The sequence below is a fragment of the Chlorocebus sabaeus genome, chromosome 2, assembly GCF_047675955.1.
Source record: "Chlorocebus sabaeus isolate Y175 chromosome 2, mChlSab1.0.hap1, whole genome shotgun sequence".
NCBI classification, from domain to species: Eukaryota; Metazoa; Chordata; class Mammalia; order Primates; family Cercopithecidae; genus Chlorocebus; species Chlorocebus sabaeus.
The window spans coordinates 93,816,969-93,837,568 of NC_132905.1; the positions used below are offsets into that span (position 1 = coordinate 93,816,969).

A 20,600-nucleotide genomic window follows, 5' to 3' on the forward strand; every position below is an offset into this window, starting at 1 on the left:
AGATTCCTCAAAAAAATTAAAATAGAGCTATCCTATAATCCAGCAATCCCACTCCTGGGTCTATATCCAAAGGAAATGACGTCTTCATATTGAAGAGATATCTGCATTCCCATGTTCATTACATCACTGTTCACAATAGCCAAGATATGGAATCAACCTGTGTACATCCGTAGATGAATAGACAAAGAAAATGTGGCATATAGACACAATGGAACACTAGTCAGCCTTCAAAAAGAAGAAAATCCTGTCCTTTGCTACACCCTGGAGAGACCTAAAGGACATTATGCTAAGTGAAATAAGCCAGACACAGAAAGGCAAGTATTGTATGATCTCCACTATAGGTGGAATCTAAAAAAGCCAAGCTTCTAGAAACAGGAGGTAGAATGGTGGGCATTACCAGGGAGTGGGAATGGGGGTTGGGGAGATGTTGGTCGAAGGGTACGAGTTTCAATTAGACAGAAAAAATAAATTCTGTAGATCTACTGTACAATATGATGATTGTAATTAATTATGATGTATTGTGTACTTGAAAATTGCTAAGAGAATAGATCTTGGATATTCTCACCACAAAATAGCGATGAATATGTGAGATGATGGTTATATGAATTAGCTTGCTTTAATCATTTCACAATGTGTACATAGCTCAAAATAGATTCCTTCTAGTCAGTCTATGGATCCACTGACTAAAAACATTAGCAATTTAATGACAGTTTTTTTGTTTTGTTTTGTTTTTTGTTGTTGTTGTTGGGGTGGGGGCACAACTGTATCAGTTGATACTATTGGTACATATTGATTGAAAATGTATCTTTGAATTAAAGAAATATGGTAATATTAATATAATAGTGTCTAGTCTGTTAAAACAGTAACACCTACTTTTGAGTTATTGTAACAATTAAATGAGCTAGTACTTTGTACAGAGCCTGCCTGGTGCTGGCACACGGTAAGAATTGAATGAAGAGCAGCAGTGATTGGTAACACAGAACATCTTTTCTTGGCATATGGAGTCTTTATAGTCTCACTAATCAAATTCAATATTCATAAAGTAATAAGTAAATACCCCTAGGTATCTGAAATATAGTAAGTACTATATAGTCTATATTTCAGGTACCTAGGAGTTATTTATTTTTCTAATAGTTAACAGTGAATTCTACTCTCCTATGCTTGGAAGTCATTTGATAATTTGGTATGGGAAAAAATAATACCCTTTGGGTCACAAATACTAACGTTAGGTCTGTTAAAATAAGGGAGTCTATAAAAATTAATGGGACTCGATTTTTAGAATAAGTATCCTGATTTTTCTTTTTTTTTTTTTTTAATTTATTTATTATTATTAGACTTCAAGTTGTAGGGTACATGTGCACAACGTGCAGGTTTGCTACATATGTATACTTGTGCCATGTTGGTGTGCTGCACCCATCAACTCGTCATTTACATCAGGTATAACTCCCAATGCAATCCCTCCCCCCTCCCCCCTCCCCATGATAGGCCCCGGTGTGTGATGTTCCCCTTCCCGAGTCCAAGTGATCTCATTGTTCAGTTCCCGCCTATGAGTGAGAACATGCGGTGTTTGGTTTTCTGTTCTTGTGATAGTTTGCTGAGAATACACCATGGAATACTATGCAGCCATAAAAAAGGATGAGTTTGTGTCCTTTGTAGGGACATGGATGCAGCTGGAAACCATCCTGATTTTTCTAATGTAATTTTGTTCTTTTCTGCAGGATTTCGTATTCAATTTCAAAGGTAAGTTTGAAACCACATCTATTTTCTGAAAAAAAAAAATTGAACAACAATAATAACAACAATACATACACACAACTGTGGGAGTTTCGGATTTATATTATCCAAAATTAAGTACTGAAAGTAGACAATGCTGAAAAACACGTATGCCAATCACAAACTCATAGGGCAACATTAACTGTGGAATGAAATGGTGGGTTGCCACTGCCTACCTTTGACTTGCTCTGGTTCACTTAGGGAAATGGAGATTTTCTTAGTGTCTGCCATTTGCAACTCTTTCCACAAGAGGACACTGTGCACCATGACTGTCATCCTGCCTGCTTTGGGTGGAGGCCAGGGCCACCAGCAGAGGTCCCGCTGGAATTTCTGGGGTAGTGGAGAGCAGTGAGCCAAGCGGATGCCTGCAAGGCACGTGAAACTGTCCAGGCAGACAAATTAGGCAGTGTTCGGTGCTCATTCAGCCACGGGGAGTGGACAGGACTGAAAAATTCCTTTCCTTCCCAGGCTGCCCAGAAGTAGCTGCAAGCACTTTTAAGGTAACTGTGTCAAGGACTTATAATAAGTAGCCAGTAACCCTTTTAAATGTCTGCAGTATTAACATAGCCATATGTGCACCAAGGGGAGGGTTTTTTAGACAGCTGTTGTTTCTTGTGGGTAATATAAGAACACATGTAGTTATCAGTATTTTATTAGAATATTTACAGTTTTAAGTGCTGAGATTCTGAAACACCCTTTGGCTACATTCTGTGAATGAATGTGCACCATCCTCGTGTGGCAAAGGCTATCCCTTCTCCCTCTGATCCCTGGCGATCGCAAAGTTCGGAGAGAGGACACCACCAAGCAGCAATCCGAAAATATTCCTCCTTTGAGGCCTGACTTAGTGCAAGGGAAGAGGAAGAAAAATGGACCCTGATAATGATTCTGGCATTTCTCTTGATTGCTACTACCGGCAGAATGGAAGCCTGGACTCTTAGTTCACCGTTGTTGACTGTGCCAACGTCTTCCATTTCTGTTCTCTGGGGTCTTAGGTGATTTGAAAGCACAGCAAAGTGATCAATAGCTAGTCAGGATAATGGGTAGAGGATAACAACAACTGTAGAATAATGACACTGGGCGCATGAGAAAAGCTAGTATATCTTGAGTGCCTGATGTACATGCCAGGTACTCACTGCTGCATGCTTTGTAGAGTTTTTTGAATGTGAACTGGGTGGACCTGACTCAGGGCTTGGGCCCTCCTCTATGCAGCCCTTAAAGTTAGGCGAGACTGCATTAAGCTCCAGAAAGACAATGGGGGTTGCCCACTGGATAATCCAACCCCACTTGCTTTCCCCTTTCACGATGTCCATGGTGCTCGCTCCAGCTGCTCAAGGATTTCTTTTGCATTAAAATAATTAAAATAATATATATAGAGAGAGTTGTATATTTATTATAGAAAAAAATCAATGCATGTTTATTTTAGAAAAAAATAAATATAAAGATAGGCACAAGAAATAGTTTTTAAAAAATCACCCACACTTCTATAGTTCCAAAGAAATTATTGTTAACTAGCTATGTGTGTACCTACATACATAGTTCATGTATATACCCACAGATATGCACACAAAGCATTTTGTGAAATTTGGATCATAGTAACCATTATTCCATAGGGCTTGCTCTTTTCACTTGGCACGTTCTGAAGATTATTTCTATTAACAAATACTTGCACACAGCATTTTTGTCTTGTTTGATAGTTTTAGATAGATACTTATAAGTACAGAAGAAGTATAAGATAGTTTTAGATAGATACAGATAGTACAGAAAAGTGCACAAGTGGCAGGTGTGTAGCTTGATCAGGTTTCGCAAAAAGCACAAACGCCTGGGCTTGATGGCTGAAATTCACAGCTGGAACATCCTCAGCATCCCTAAAGTCTCCTAGACCCCTGTCAAATCGCTGCCTACCCCTCCTCTCCAAAGGTGACATTCTTCTGACATTTTTCCCACATCCCCAGAGATGAGGGGCATGTATCAATGGTGTCATTTTGTGTACACTCATTTACGTCTGCCTTCTCGAGCCTCTCACTGTGAGGCTGATCCATACCATGGCACGTGGGTGTCAGTGGTTCATTATTATGTAATATTACATTCTGGGCACATATGCAATGTATTTTTACTTTTTGCTTTAAATGGGTGTTTGAATAGTTTTCAGGTTGGGACCATTGCAAACACTAATGCTCCGGCCAGGCACGGTGGCTCACTCCTGTAGTCCCAGTGCTTTGGGAGGTCAAGGCGGTGGAGCCCTTGAGCCCAGGAGTTGGAGACCAGCCTGGACAACATGGAAAAACCCCATCTCCACAAAAAGTACTAAATTAGCCGGGTGTGTTGGTGCTTTCCTGTAGTCCCAGATACTCAGGAGGCTGACTTGGGGGGATCCTTGGAGCCCAGGAGGCAGAGGTTACAGTGAGCCGAGATCACGCCACTGCACTCAACCTGGGTGACAGAGTGAGACCTTGTCACCAAGAAACAACAAGAACAACAAAAACAACAACTATTCTGAGTATTATGGTAGGAGTCTTTTGGTGAACATAAGTACTCATGTCTGTTTGGTTCTGACCAAACAGAATACAGCTGATCCTCTATATCTGCAGGTTCCACATCCTCTGATTCAACTAACTATGGATCAAAAATATTTGAAAAAAAAAAATAGTAACAGTAAAAAATAATACAAAATAAAGAAGCAGTACAGTATAACAACTATTTGCATAGCATTTACATTGTATTAGGTATTATAAAGGATCGGGAGATGACTCAAAGTATGTGGGAGGTTGTGTGTAGGTTATATGCATATGCAAATCCTACACCATTTTATATCAGAGGCTTGAGCATTTGCAAATTTTGGTATCTGCAGGGGTCCTGGAATCAATCCCTAACAAATACCAAGGGAGACTGTATCTAGTCCTAAAAGCTGGGCCAGAAGGTAGCATATCTTCAGCTTTAGACGGTGTCACATGTTTCCAAAGAAGGTGTACAGGCTTACACTCCCGCTAGCAGTGTGTGAGAGCTCTCATATGTAATCATTTTGACAGGTGCCCTGGAATTCCATGTTAGAGAACTATCATCATTTATTTAAAAGTCCCTCCTGATTGGGCACTTGGTTGTCTGCGGTTTGCTTTTATAAATAGCTCACAAATCAACATTCTTTCAAGTACATATTTGTACATATCCTTGACTGTTTCCCTCGCATACGTCCTTAGAGGTCAAGTATGACTATTTTAAATTCTTTGGCTATCCATCGCCAGACTTCCTTCCAGCCTCCAAACCCTAGGAGGCTGCACCGACTTTTGCTTTATTTCAGCAGTTGGCACCTCTTTTTCCATAAAGGGCTTCATAGTAAATATTTTTAGTTTTGCCAGCCATATGGTCTCTGTCATAAGGACTCAACTCTGCTGTTATAACATGACTATGGCTACATGTTTAGGTAGTCGTAGACAATATGTGAGCTGACAGGTGTAGCCGTGTTCCAATGAAACTTTACTTACAAAAACAAGGGGTGGGTCAGATATGGTCTGTGGGTCACATAGTTTGCTGACTCTTGCGTTATTTGGTGAATGGTTTCTGAGAGTTGAGTAGCAACTGGGGAGTGGAGTCCATGGACCATGATAAGCTTTCATCTCTCCCCATAATGGGAATGTGTGAATAGGCAGACGTCTACACCTGCCATACAGTGACAGAGCTATAGGTTGCCTGTGTGAAGTTCCACATGTAAGCATACTCTTGAGAGTAACCATGTGAACTACGTAGGTATCCATTGCCAATTAACGTTTAGCAATGTTAATGTCAACAATTAACATGAAGGGCCGGGCGAGGTGGCTCAAGCCTGTAATCCCAGCACTTTGGGAGACCAAGACGGGCGGATCACGAGGTCAGGAGATCGAGACCATCCTGGCTAACACGGTGAAACCCCGTCTCTACTAAAAAAATACAAAAAACTAGCCGGGCGAGGTGGCGGGCGCCTGTAGTCCCAGCTACAAGGGAGGCTGAGGCAGGAGAATGGCGTCAACCCAGGAGGCGGAGCTTGCAGTGAGCTGAGATCCGGCCACTGCACTCCAGCCTGGGCGACAGAGCGAGACTCCGTCTCAAACAAACAAACAAACAAACAAACAAACAAAAAAAACAATTAACATGAACATAAAATGGTCTAATTGTAGGAAATCTGAAAAAGAGAAGACAAACAAAGAAACTAAGACAGAAAGTGGAAATGAAAACTCTGGCTACAATTCAGATGCACCAAAGACCACAGGTGAGTAGACAAGAGGGGGTGGTAGAAAGACCTGGAAAAGAGAAAACTGGAAGAAGGGCTGGCTTGCTAGATACCAGCTGCACAGGGAGGACAACTTGACAATGGTGGTTATTATTTTTTGGATAAATTTTAGAAGAAATTCTAGAACTTGGAATATTCTAGGAGTAGGTTCACAGTAAAAATCCACCTATTTGTCTAATGCTTAAAATAAAGTGAGGAAGAACCTTGAAACCTTTAAAAAAGTTTGTTTTTTTCCCCATGCTTTCTTTTTTGTTTAAAGCCCTCTACATTAAAACATGTGGGGAGGTATTTTAATACATCGGGGGTAACTTCCTCCCAATTTCAAGTAGAATCAAGTAAGAGATCTGTTCCCCTTGAATGTAACAGGGTGTTGGGAATGCTGGAAAACCAGACCCTCTCTGGAGAGTCTTGCTGTAGTATCTCATTTTCTTGCCATGAGACAATACAGAGTGATAATGGGATGAGGCCATCTCTAAGACAGTGTCACCAGGAAGCAGCAGCAGTCGAGTTTTGAGGGCCGAACACACCCTGCTCTGCGGGATGAATGGGACAGCTGCCCTCACGGGCTGCTGGGAACACCAAATTCCATGGGAAGGTTTTCAGCCAATCGATTCTTACTGAAGGGCCTAAACACCTTCGTTTTCCACAAAAATTGGATCTCTATTTTCAGCAGCCCCATTTTTTTGATTTTACCATGGCTGCCTCCCATGTGTATTCTAGATTGCATCTTTCAGATTTAAAAAAATTCCAGAGAGCATGGACTGTTTCCTTTGATAATCTGACCACAGCTTCTTGCAGGTTCCTGTGAGTGAATATTTACTCATTAATATTTTGAGCAATTAATTATCTTGACAAAAATCATGGCCCAAATCAAACATCTCTGTCTCTTCTATCTCCATTTGTCTGGCATTTATCTTCGTTGATCAGCTATTGAAGCTTTAGATCATTTTGTCTCTGGGTGAAACTAATGTGTCGAGAAATAAATTGATTTTGAGTTAGTTTTCCATATTTTTATTTCTTTAAGGAAATAACGTTCTAAAGGGATGAGATCTCAAGGGAATTTAAAACAAGTGTTTATGGTTAAGGATTATGCCGGGGTACTACATAAAAGCAAATGTGTTTCTTTATAAATCAGAATTGTTAGAGCACACAGCTTGGTTTTTGCCCCTTAATGACTCTAAAATTGTTCTTTTATTGCAGAAACCGCTTCTCCCCCTCCAAAATTCTGTGAATCCAGTGATCCTGAACAAAGAAGCAGTAGCTGTGGCCCCCCTTGACAGGTGGTTTAGACCATTTCCCCCCTTTTTGGACTTTTTTGGCCATTTGAAAATTCTTACCTTGTGGTGGGTGATTCTAAAATGGTGCACGTTGTGCATTCATGATGGTGGCACGTTGCCTTTCCTCCCCTCCGCATCAGTTGGTCAGCGTGGAGAGATGGGGCTGAGACATGGACTGTTTCTTGCCCTCAGTAGCAGTGGCTCCAAGATCAGGGCTGGTTCTGGGTAACAGCTCTGGGTTCACATTTTGGGAGGATGTGACTTGCTTTGGGACATATCCGCCTGAGTTGGCCTAAGAGTGAGCAGCATATATAATGTGCCATTTGTTCTCGTCGAGCCATGTTCTCCCAGGACTCAAGTCCATTCTGCTCTCCTGGTTACCCGGCTCCCACGTGGTGCTCATCTGTACTTGGACCCTTGGGGTCTTTGGGCTCATGGAAGGATGTACTGGGTTTGAGGATCAGGACAGAGAAAACGTGGCTTGCTCTGCATGCAAGTTCTATGCTGATAAGCTTGAGGGCTGAAAAAATCCTGTCGGGGTTAGAATTTCAGGGGAGAGAGGAGGAATCCTTGATGGTTAAGGAATATGGCCACAATGGCTAAGAGGCTGGAGTTGCCATTAACCTAGATAAGGAATGTTATGGAAGGAGCAGTTTAGGGGGAAAGATCAGACATCTAATTTGGAGCTTGTAGATTCTAAGGTCTCTGTTAGATGTCCACATGGAGATACTAGAAATGTAGTTAAATTCACCAGTCTGCAGTTCCAGGGAGAGGTACTAGCTATACATACTGGTTGGTTGGTTGGCAATGTTTCGATGGGAGCTGTCTTTTCACAGGATGGTTCACTTAAAGTAAACGGTCAACTGGCAGCACTGAGAACATAGTATGTTAATTTGCTGATGTAGAGTCAGCATTGGTTATCATACATGAACGAATTAGAGTTCTTTTTTTTTTTTTTTTGAGGGGAGTCTTGCTCTGTCATCCAGGCTGGAGTGCAGTGGCACAATCTTGGCTCACTGCAAGCTCCGCCTTCCGGGTTCATGCCATTCTCCTGCCTCAGCCTCCTGAGTAGCTGGGACCACAGGCACCCACCACCACGCTGGGCTAGGTTTTTGTATTTTTAATAGAGACGGGATTTCACCGTGTTAGCCAGGATGGTCTCGATCTCCTGACCTTGTGATCCGCCCGCCTTAGTCTCTCAAAGTGCTGAGATTACAGGTGTGAGCCACTGCGCCCGGCCTACAGTTCATTTTATATCCCAAATCATAAATTAGGTAGAATATATATAACCAACACCCCTTTCTGACCTGTACAAATGCAGCTTCGAACAAGAAGTATTTCAATGCGATTCTGTGATTTTTGTCCCCAATAAGTATAGATGCTATCTTCTTTTAGCTTTTGGAAAAGGTAAACTTGCAGACTGGGTTTCGGATAGCACACTGGGCCAGATGGGTTGGGTTTGTTCTGTTAGGAGCTGCTTTACCTGAGGGGACGGTGCTCAGCAGGTGCCTGTGCGGCCCCTGATCATTCTTTCTTGGCACAAGTATTTACCTGAGTTTCCAGGGAGTTCTAGGAAATAATATTCCTCCCTGCAATTGGGATTCAGCTCAATAACCTACATCTTGCAAGTGATGTGCGTTTTTCAGGCCTGGAGGGAGAAAGGGAGGGCTGATTGATGCTCAGTCATGTACTGGGAAACCTAAGATGATACTATTAATATTAGTGTCAACACAGGTAGCCAGACAACAAGACATATGAGGGGCCTGGGGCGTAAAGGAAGCTGTGCCTGAGTAACAAATCGTTAGCTCCCGGTACAAGTTCCAGTGACTTTCCTCAGGCTGGGTGTCAGGAAAATGGAGAGGTAATGTTTTTTTCCATCAGGACCGCTCTCTTTGGCCCTGATGGAAATCTTTTGATGCATTTAATTTGCATATATCTTTTGATGCATTTAATTTGGAGCTGGAAGGGAAGGTGACGCAAACAGGTTTCCTTTAGAAGGACCAGTCTCTGAGTGAGAGGTAGCGGTGGAAGGGAGTAATTGTCGGGCTCTGAGGTGGCTGGCTGAGGGCTCTCTTCCACCCCAGCTCCAAGCACGGACAGCCAAGAGCACATTTAAGCCAACCATGATTTCCACAGCCCTTGTGTGGTTATCTTTGTCTATGAAGTGTGTTTCTATCAGACAAGCAAAAGTATTCAGGTCTGGTGCTGTGGGGAGGGTATAAGCTGAGAGGAGATTCAGAATAGGGTCATGGCATGTAATTCTCTTTGAAATACATCTAGTATGAATGAGGAGGAAGGGGAACGTGAGGTGCATTTGGATACCCGAGTGGAGAATGACGTTTTGGAGCTCGGAGTGATGCTTCTTGATGCTTGTAGTGTTCTTTTGAACATACGCAGGGAGAGAAACTTAAGAGGTTTCTGCTACTGAAACAAGTACCCAGCTAAATAATCAATTGGTGGAAAAAGAACAGTGACCCTCGAGGTGCTGAGCCCTGGGGACTGGTAACATATCCTCATGTTTCTTATTTCCTGAAGGGTTTGTTGTCTTCTAGGGGAGCCGGGCACCTCATCAGAGAGTGCCGAGGCCCTTAAGAAACAAATCAGGACTCTAGGAAGTTGAATTATCTTTGGCTGGGCCAGAAACTAGTGAGGGGTATTAAATAACTGGATCTTTCTACTCATTGTGGGGGGACTTTAGGACAAAGTCCTAAAGAAGAGGTCTATCTTTGATTATGACCAAAGAAGGACTTTGCAGTCATGGGCCCAGGCACGGCCTCCATGTTGCCCATTTGGAGAGCCTGGATACAGGATGTACCGTGGGCCATGCTTCCTGGGAGGCACTTAGAGGAGGAATGAGCAAAATGGGCCACAGGGGAAAGGCTGGGCCTGGGGACACAGCCGTTCCCTTCCATTTCCTTGGTCCAGAGAAGACATAGACCTTGTTGTGGTCAACTGGCCACTTGAGAGCTGCCAGAACGGCAAAGCCACAGCTTGTAGAAGCAGTCAAGGTGACGTTGGCACAGAGGTTCCCTTTAAGAACTTCCCCAGGCCCTGCAGCCCTGCCAGGCCTCTGTCGCCAGGTTCTTGCTGTGTGGGCTGATGAGAACCTCCGAATTCTGAATTCCTTGTTCCAAGGTGTGAAAACAGTGCAACTGTGCCTTCTTTTCTCAAAACTTTCTCCATTCTGCAATAAGCCTTAGTTCCTTATAGGGCCCAAGAGAGGCAGCTGAGAGCTATTCAGAGCGCCATCTCAGTGTTCCTTTCATCCTTCTCTCCGCATGCCTCAGTATGACTCCAATTTGTCAGAGCCTCCCGCGCTGCTGCCGCATATTTCCCGCACACAGGCCTCCCAGGCCCAGAGCTGGGGCCCAGCAGGGCTCCTACCCGAGAAGCCGGCTTGTTAGAGTTCAGGGTTGTTGACTACAGATTGCACTATTTTGCAGACACCCCGCATGAAGCTCAGGTCCTGAAAAGCCTGTAGATTAGACGGAAAGATCTCAAGCTGTGAGCCAGCCTGACGCAAATGCTTTTCCGATCACGATCACGGTTGCTGAAGAGCTAGTTGGGTCAGATAAATGGCCTATCCATGGAGACTCGGCAGGCACAATAGCAACTAAAGCTCCTGCTTTGTCTTCATAGATCGCAGAGCAGGATAGTCGGTTTTGTGAACAGGAGGGCAACTCTGATCACATACACTTGCTCTCTGCTTACGCTGCATTCTCTGCTGCTGAAACTGGTGATCTGTTAACACTCAGCAATTTCTGGAGGACTTAACTAATGGATGACTGTTGACTACACACAGGCTAGTCCAGCATTTCTAGGTGCTCAATAAATAGTTACTCATTAAAGTGGAGAATACCTTCCATGCCGAGCATTACGCTGTCACAAGCAAGGTACTATAAGGTGCATGCATGTGCAGATAGGCAAAGTTCCTTTGCTTTTTTTTTTTTTTTTTTTTGAGATGGAGTTTTGCTCTGTCACCCAAGCTACAGAGCAGTGGCGTGATCTCGGCTCACCGCAACCTCTGCCTCCCGGGTTTAAGTGATTCTCCTGCCCCAGCCTCCTGAGTAGCTGGGATTACAAGTGCCTGCCACCTTGCCCAGCTAATTGTATTTTTAGTACAGATGGGGTTTCACCATGTTGTCTAGGCTGGGTTCAAACTCCTGACCTCAGGTGACCTGCCCACCTCAGCCTCCCAAAGTGCTGGGATTAGAGGCGTGAGACAGCGTGCCCGGCCTTTTAAAAAGTTTTTTGAGACATGGTCTTGCTTTCTTGCCCAGGCTGGATTGCAGTGGCATGATCATAGCTCATTGTAACCTTGTACTCCTGGGCTCAAGGGATCCTCCTGCCTCAGCCTCCCGAAGAGCTAGAACTACAGGCACTTGCTACCATGTCTAGCTAATTTTAAACTTTTTTTTTTTTTTTGTAGGAATGGGGGGTCTCACTATTTGCCCAGGCTGTTCTTAAACTCTTGGCCTGAAGCGATCCTCCCACATGGGCCTCCCAAAGCATTGGGATTACAAGCATAAGCCACTGCACCTGACCCCTAATTCCTTTGCTGTTAATCCCAATCGGTTATGACAAAACTATGATTAGATCACTATAGATGAATATACAACCTAAAAATAGCATCATGTTTTGGGTCATTTAGAAAAGTTAAATAATTTCATATCAAACTGCCTTCCCACTCCTTTGTGATTGGGAGCACTTTGGTTTTCTCCAGGGGTCCATTGCTTCAATACGCCCCCAGGATGGGGAAATTTGATGTGCTAGGGTTGGCCCACAGGTCGTTGATGAGGCCCTTGGGAAGTCCAGATTCATGGTCTTCCCCTCTAGACATCAGGACTCAGAGGGCTGAGGAGGTGTTTAAGCAGCTCTGCTTTTTAGGTCAACTCAGTGTGGCTAGACTTAAGGGTTATTGGTTACCTTATAGCAAGAGGTGAATCAGGAGTTTTGGAAAGGGAAGAGTGGCAGGTCCCCAAGCACCAGTCTGCCTCCTCCATAGCTTCACCCTGCCCGACAGGGACTCAGCGATTTCGCTTTGCTCAGCATCCTGAGGCCTTCATAATGGCCCGTGCTTACCCACCTGGAGTGGGTGCTACTGGGGTTGGTGGTGCCCGTGCTCTTGCTCTCTCTGCCGGGAGTTAGCTGTATGTCCGCAAGCAGAGAAGTGTCTGGACACTGAGTCCGGAGTCTAGGAAGGCACCCAGCTCAGGGTGGTCTCTGGCGTTAGGAGGAGCAGCAGGTTTCCAGGTTACTTGTACCGCCACCTTCAATGTGACAACCCTCCAGCTCTCTTCCCTGAGTTGTACACATCTGTGTCTACATCTCAAGGCTGCTGTGGGTCTCTGCATACGGCATCTTTGTCATGAATCACCCAGCTCAATTTTAATAACATCCAACAGTTACTAAAACAGGAAACTAGAACTTGAATATTTTAGGAAAGGACAGAATTTGCTGCTGCCCCAGCCTCCCTAACTCCTGCCCCTTTGGCATCCTTTCAGTTAAGGGCCAGCATGCCAAGAGCACACACAGCCATGGAGACGAGCAAGACAAGATGCAGTGGTGAAACCATGTTTTCAAACCCTTAGTTATCCCCTGATGCTTTCAGTGCCTGGAATCCTTAGAAAACTTCAGAAAAGTGGGGGCATGTCTCAGGAGCAGTGTCATGGGAGACAGGCTGGGGTTGGAGTTTTGACCCACCAAAGACCAGGCACTGTGGCCAGGAACTACAGGCACAATGGCTGACATAGGCCGGGTCCTCAGGAGGACGCTGGGTTGTAGACAATGGGAAGAGGCACCAGTTCCTGGAACTCTTGGCCCCCAGGCTGCCTGGAGCTCCCTCTTCTGCTCATCTCCATCTCTAAGCACCCTCTCCTGCCAATTTCTTCCCTGAACATGAGACTTCCTGCTCAAGAAATGGGGCAGTTCTTGTTCTTGCCACCACCTGGCAGAAATGGTGGATGTATTTCCTGAATTCTCTATTCCAGTTTTCCCAAAGAATGCTTGCTGATCACGGAGGTGCACCCGGTGCCTATAAATACCTCTGCCTTGGTACCCTGCTGGTGTAGCAGCAGCTCCCAGTACAGCTCTGTGCCAGGAACACACTGGGTACTTGTTAAAATGCACACTCTTGGGCCTCCGCCAGACTTTCTGGATCAGACTGTCTAGGAGATAGGGCCAAAGAATGAGTATTTTTATCAGATTCTCCAGGTGATCTGCTTTGAGGTGATCTGCTTTTTGTCCCAGGGTGAAAACCCCACAGACATGTATAGCATTGTTTCTAAGGGAATGTGTTCTCTGATATCTAGAAGTCTTCCTGCAACTGTGCATTGAGAATGACTTGCACCTCATGTTCCTGCTCCACTGACCTTGCCGCAAAGCACAGAGAAGAGTTTGAGATGCTTATGGTGATGCCATGATCAATGCCCAATGAAAGGTCTTGACACCAAATACTCCACTGTCCATGTGGCACCCTACCAGGGACACTTATTTAAACCTTCCGTATTTTAGATGGGTCCTAAAGCACATTACATTAAACACAAATGAAAAAGTAGAATCCTAGACTGTAGAGACTCAATCATGGATTAAATTGTAAGAAGGGTCAGAAGGAAAAAAGAGAGTGATTTTCAAAACTGGCATACACAATATGACACTTTTCTTCTCTGATTATTTCTCTGATGACTGAATCTATAGTTAGAATACGTAGTACTGACATGGTTTTCTAGACAAGAGTTTCCCTATTGGTTAAATAGAGTGAATTTGGGTGTAACTGTAGCTCAAACACATCAGGGTAAAAGTAATAAGTAAAATTAGAAATTCTTACTAAAATTTGTGATCAGTTACTGGGAAAGGCATACTTTTTTATTTTTATATGAAGCCAGGGGATTTGCAAATGTTTTGTATTTTAGTGAATATTTAAAACAAAGAATCCTCCTTTTCCTCTCTTTGTCCTGTGCCTTAACTCACTGTCAGTATATTTTTCTGGTTGTTTTAGGAAATTCTCTGTCTCTGTCATTTTCGGAAGGTGGGCATATGAACAACTTGAGACCTGGATCAAGTCTTCCCCACAAATCACCCCCTCATTGAAACAAACAGATACATACTTGATAAACTTAAAAAACAGCGATGTTTGCACAACCCAGCAGTGAAAACAAAAGCAAACAATGCAGGAATCTCTAGCATATTCGCAGCAGAAGGCACACATCTTAAAGCATTGCTGACATAGTTCCATCTGCTGTCCAGTTTTCTCTGTATTATCGGGAGTCAACAAATTAAAAGCATTAACCAGAGTAATTCTAACCTCAAGACTTGCTAGCATTCCATCGCAATGTGAATAATTTATCATGCCCAGTTACATTATTTAATATGTTAAATGCAGCTTCTGTACCCTGGAACCTGAGCTGCCATTCTCAGGACTGGCAGGAAAAAGGTGTTGCACACATTTTAATAGGGCCATGTTATGAGACAGGCATTGGCGACTCTGGAGGATTAAATGGTTGGTTTGGGATTACATTTCTGAATGAGAACAGGGAAGACTATGTTTCTCCCTGATAGGGAAAGGAGACAGATAGGTGATCTATCTGGAGTCAGTTCTTCAATTTTGTCCCCCTCCTCTAGAAACAATGCATGCTCTTTAAGAAGTTTAGAAATATTTTATATTTTCATTAAAAAATCTAGTCAGTAAAGCAAGAACTTCACAAATCCTGATTCTTGGAATTGGATTGCTCTTTAGGACCTGAACTTGGAAAACTTCTATATTGTGTGTTATCGGAAATAATGCAAGAAAGGAAGAGCTTATTTTAACATTTTTGTTCCTCTCTGTACCTTAATTTTATCTTAACAGATGAGTGAAGCTTCCTTTTCAAGTATGCATTTTACAGTGATCTCAACCCACTAAACTGACTTTTTTTCCTCCTCTGTTGCCAGGAGGCTGATCAATGTCCACCCAGACCAGCAAGTCATCCACAGGCTTCTTTTAATCTGGCCAGTCCTGAGGTCAGGAATACAATTGTAGTATAGCAAAGACTTCCCCAAGCTCCACTGAGCACTTGACTGACAATTTACAACACGGCGATGACATCCTTCCTTTCCATCCTGAGACTGGCCTGCAGCTTTGCCAACATTACCTGAAGAGGAGATGTCAGAGTCATCAGAACTGATACTTGACAGTGAGAGAAGGAATTGATTTTTCCAGATTTCAAAGTAGAATGTGACTTTTAAGAGGTTTCAAGGTTTTTGTGAATTCCATGAAGTTACTAAGTAAAAGCTGCAAATTCATCATAATTTTTCTTAACACTCAACACTCCTACTTGTGAATCCAACAAATGGTAGATGAAAGTCTGTATTCTACCATGACTTTCAAAAGTTTTTATTATCTTAAAGCATATGAAGATGATATTTATGTATATTTAATATGTAGGGGTATTATTACATATTATCAATGAAATACAAGTATAAAAATTAGGGTCAACCAAAAATCTACAATTGACTTCAAAACTGAGCTCAGTTAAAGTAAGATTCAGTTCTAACATGGATGTACATGTTCCTAAATATCTTATGATTGAATATTTACATAAAGACATTCATTTTTATCTGCCCCCTTATCAAACCTGTTTGCATCTCCTCAAATGAAAGAGATACGGCTTATGCTTTGCAGAGGATGGACCTCACCTACTCTGCACACCATGAAAAAACTGGAAATGGGCATTGTAGTATTTAATTTATAAAAACACCAAAAAATGTGTATTGCCTTTAACTCTTCACTATTCAGGTGGTAGTTTAAAGAATCACAGTGTTCAGGAATCAAGCCTTTTCTGAGAAGGAAAACAAGAGCCTTCGGCAAAAATCCTTCCCATCTTCACAATTATCTTTGCTGACTGTACATTCGCCTCATTGAAAGTTAACATGAATGTTGTTATGAAGAATAAATTGCTGCCTTTGCCAAATATTTTTCTTTTTCCATGTAGATACAGTCAGTGAATTTCACTGCTCATTCTACCCCTTCATATTTAACCTAGAGGCAAGACTGTGATTTGACCGTGCTCTGAACTGGTTGGTGCAGATTTCTATGCTGGTTATAATTAGCAACTTCTTTGAGGCCCTCAAGCTCAACCATGCTATTGCTAAAGTAGAATTTGACTTTTAAAATGTGTCAGGATTTTAGTGAATTCCTTACAGATTCTTAGTAATAGATGCACATTTGTCATGGTGTTTCTCATCACTCACTCCTGCTTGCTAATCCAACAAATGGTAGAGAAGTCTTACACTACCATGATTTATAAAATGCTTTTATAATCTTAAATCACATTCAGCCCTACCCTGGACTGTCTTATAAACTAACAACTAACTAACTGAAGGGATGTATTAGTCTGTTCTCACACTGCTAACAAAAACACACCCCAGACTGAATAATTTTATAAAGAAAAAGAGGTTTAATGGACGCACAGTTACACGTGACTGAGGAGGTCTCACAATCATGGTGGAAGGCAAAGGAGGAGCAAAGGTACATCTTACATGGCGGCAGGCAAGAGGGAACTGCCTTTATAAAACCATCAGATCTCATGAGACTTATTCACTATCATAAGAACAGCCCGGGAAAAACCCACCCCTGTAATTCAGTTTCCTCCCACTGTGTCCCTCCCACAACATGTGGGGATAATGGAAGCTACAATTCAAGATGAGATTTGGGTGGAAACACAGCCAAACCATATCAAAGGGTATTTCCTGGCACCATGTGGAGCTAGGCATGTGTTTTGATAGGCTTATGCTCATACTGTATCCATTCTGATTGGTCAGTGCCCATACAATGTCTGTTCTAATTGGGCAGTGTTCATGGCTTACTGGTTGTCATCTATTTTGAATATCATCTCTGCTTAGAGGATCCTGAAAAAAAAAAAGGTCATCTTTTCTAGGACCATGTCCCTGATGTGAGAAAATTGGCTGTCTAGATTCTAGGGAGTAGAACTGAAATGCAAAATCTCAAAACCCCATAAATATTGCTATATCATATTCCTAAGAGTCTTTTCAAGGGAAAAAGTTGCCAATTCAACCGGTTAAAAATGAGACTCATTTATTATACTAATTTCTTTATTCCCTGTCAAAATGGTTCGGACTTTTCACTATCATTCTTGAATGGATACAAGGAGAAGAGAAAGACAAGAAGGTTCTTGAGTCTCTTTAGGCAGAGCTAATGGGTGAATGCTATACTCTTCACTTAATAATTTATTCTCCTTAAACCACCACAGAAGTCAGATCCTAAGATAAGACAAATGACATGTCATTTATGCCTTTTATAACTTTTGCAGCACCTCATATACTGCAAGTTTTCAGTAAATATTGACATCAAACCGGTCAATATTAAGAAAGGCTATATATTAAATACAATAAATATTTGTGATTTGCTTGCTGTAAGAAGAATATTTTGTGGCAATTTTGAGAGTCCAAGGGGTTTCATATAAAATATAATTGAAATTGAAGTTTTGAAATCTGGAGGACAATGGTAAATAATTTCCACAGAAGTTTCTCTAACTTACTACATGCTTATTGAGTCACACTCAAAACTGTTCTTCCTTTATCAGATTATGGGATTTTTTTGCGGTGTCACTTATGAATAGGTTCTTCTTACTGAATCTTACTCCAGGAGTAAGGTTTCTCAAAGGGATCCCCTGGCCAGTTTTTATTTCACATTAGGTAGATGCATTACTTGAACAGAACTATCTAGAGTTGCACTGTCCAATGCTGTAGCTACATGGAGCTATTTAAATTATTTAAACTCAATAAAATATAAGATTCATTTTCCTGGTTGCACTGGTCACACTGCAAGGGTTCAATAGCTACGTGTGACCAGTGGCTACTCTACTGGATAACGCACATGGCAGGTTTCCATTGTTGCAGCAAGTTCTGCAGTAATGCTCATCTAGAGATAGCTACTTGGAAATGACCTTGATGTGTCATATCATCTTCATATGCTTTATCCTTTTACATAAACACACAATCTGTGTTTTCTTCCGTGTATGTCTGTGCACTCAGCCAGTTTCTATTTAGGAATCCTACAACACCCAAGGCAGCTCTCAACAGAAAATGGTGTTTTGCTGATGTGGTAAATTTCCATCTCACTTCTGCAATGCAGAGAGCTGTGGCACCTCAGGGGGGTGGGATGAGAGGAGTCAATCAAAGCAAAACTTCATGGTCAAGGTTGTTTCTCAGGAAGATGCAGCTCTCTGCTAATGAATGTCCTATGAGGGCTGCAATTTTATTTAAACAAATACCCCTCAAAGTTTTATGCCATAAAACCCTAGCCAGGGAAACCATACCTGCCCATCCCTCCCAGTTGTCTTTTACTTCAGTTGGTCTGTCAGATTCCAAGCAGGACTCATGCAATCAAGGCTCTTCCATAGTTTACTCAGGCTAGGACCTAAGTGGTGATGCCAATGCCTTGAAGACAACTGGAGAGCTTGAGAGCTTCGTCTGCTCTGTGTGGCCCTGACCTTGGAAAACTGTTAGGGACACTAAAGTTTGGTCGCATGTTCCTAAGAGTTTAATGACATAAAAGGTTAATGGATGAGGCCGGATGCAGTGGCTCATGCCTGTAATCCTAGCACTTTGGGAGGCTGAGGCAGGCGGATTGCTTGAGGCCAGGAGGTGGACACTAGACTGGGCAACATGGCGAAACCTGTCTCTACTAAAAATACAAAAAGTAGCCAACTGTGCCTGTAGTCCCAGCTACTCGGGAGGCTGAGGCATAAGAAGGTTTTGAACCTGGGAGGTGGAGGTTGCAGTGGGCCGAGATCGCACTATTGCACTCCAGCATGAGTGACAGAGTGAGATTCCATCTCAAAAAATTAAAAAAAATGGTCAATAGATGCTTCAGAGCAAACAAGAGATACCATGCCAGTACCTGAACCCCTCTGTTAAAGTGCTTGTTGATGTCTTTGGGGAAGAACACCATCCTGTGTGAAGATGAAGGATGGTCCGCTCTGTGGGACACATGAGAACTTGAAGAGTTCAGAGATGGGAGAATCAGGTGAGAGCAGGACAGGAAGCAAGGGTTCAGGGGAAGGTAGTGTGAGGTGAAGGTCTTGACAGGCAGGTGGTCCAGCAAGTTGGGAGCCATGCCTGTAGGCCTGAGGAGCTGTTACCATCCACTGGACCAACGGGGCAGAGAGAGGATGAAGGGCCAGTGTGGAGAGTCAGAGTGACAGGGCTCCAGCCATCCATTCTCTCCTTTCAGTCTCCTGCGCGTGCCTCCCCCTAATCACACCCAACCAGAGCCAGAGGTCCTGGAACCCATCAGTGTGGTCCATATGGGTCAGTCCCCTGGGAGGACTGTGCTGGATGCAGAAGGTGGGAAATGGATGTGGAGGGGCAGGCAGAGCACTGAGCAAGGAGAAATTGATGAATGGAGAATGTAAAGCGGATGGGAGGAGAATGAATGATCCATGTAAAGTCAGAAGGAAGGGCGTTTTGCCTGCTGGTGCTCCATTGCTTACCTTCCTTAGGGATGAGGCCATTTACTGGGAAAGGTGTAGGGGCTAAGAACTCAGCTCACTGAAAGTTTGCTGAAAGTCCTTTACATGTTGCAGCTGGGTAGGAGAAAAGGCATACACATTTATTTAATGTGTATATAAGGGAGCCTTCAGAACAAAGACCCAAAGATGCAGGGGAAATTGTCTGTTTTTATGCTTAGGCTTAACAAAGTATAGACTGCCATGTAAAAATATGATTGGACAAAAAGGATAAGACCTAATGCTGATAGACTGACTGGGGAAATCCAGCATGACCTGTCTGCCCAGATTCTTCTTGGCCTCCCGGAGTATCATTCCTTCCTGCTGGGTGTGGGGCAGGACTCACTCCGGAATGGGAGTCTTATGACCTGCAGTCAAGCAAGATAGGTCAGATAATTTCCTCATGGCCAGTTTTTATGTAGAATATGTTTAAGTTTTATGGCTGGCTTTAGAGAAAAGGGGTTCTGGTTTCTATGGCCTGCCTTGGGAAAGAGGGATTATTGTTTCAGCTCACCTTGGGAAAGAATGAGACTGAGAGACAAGAGGGCAGGAGAAGGTCAAATAAAAACTTCTCCTTCTGAGGCCTTCACTTTGGGGTATTGTTTTCTGAGCCCCAACAGAGCATCACTGGGAGGAAAGGAATTTGGCTGCATTAAACTTGGGTAGCTCCCATCTTTGTTGCCTACTTCCATCTTAGTAGAACAAGGGAATTGGATGGCAGGCCCTTGAAGTCCTTTCTGACACTTATCTTCATAGAGATATTCACACACACACACACACACA

The 20,600-nt window shown here is 43.1% G+C and overlaps 1 protein-coding gene across 1 annotated transcript in view; it reads left to right on the top strand.

Moving 5' to 3' along the window:
• Positions 1-16,259, top strand: part of IGSF5 (immunoglobulin superfamily member 5) — a 176,999-nt gene extending 160,740 nt beyond the window's left edge. The window contains exons 15-18 of the mRNA XM_073010696.1: positions 1,719-1,740; positions 5,922-6,013; positions 7,235-7,314; positions 15,241-16,259. Coding sequence (XP_072866797.1) covers positions 1,719-1,740; positions 5,922-6,013; positions 7,235-7,311 — 191 coding nt within the window. The 3' untranslated portion in view covers positions 7,312-7,314; positions 15,241-16,259. The remainder of the gene's footprint in view (positions 1-1,718; positions 1,741-5,921; positions 6,014-7,234; positions 7,315-15,240) is intronic.
• Positions 16,260-20,600: the final 4,341 nt, after the last annotated feature.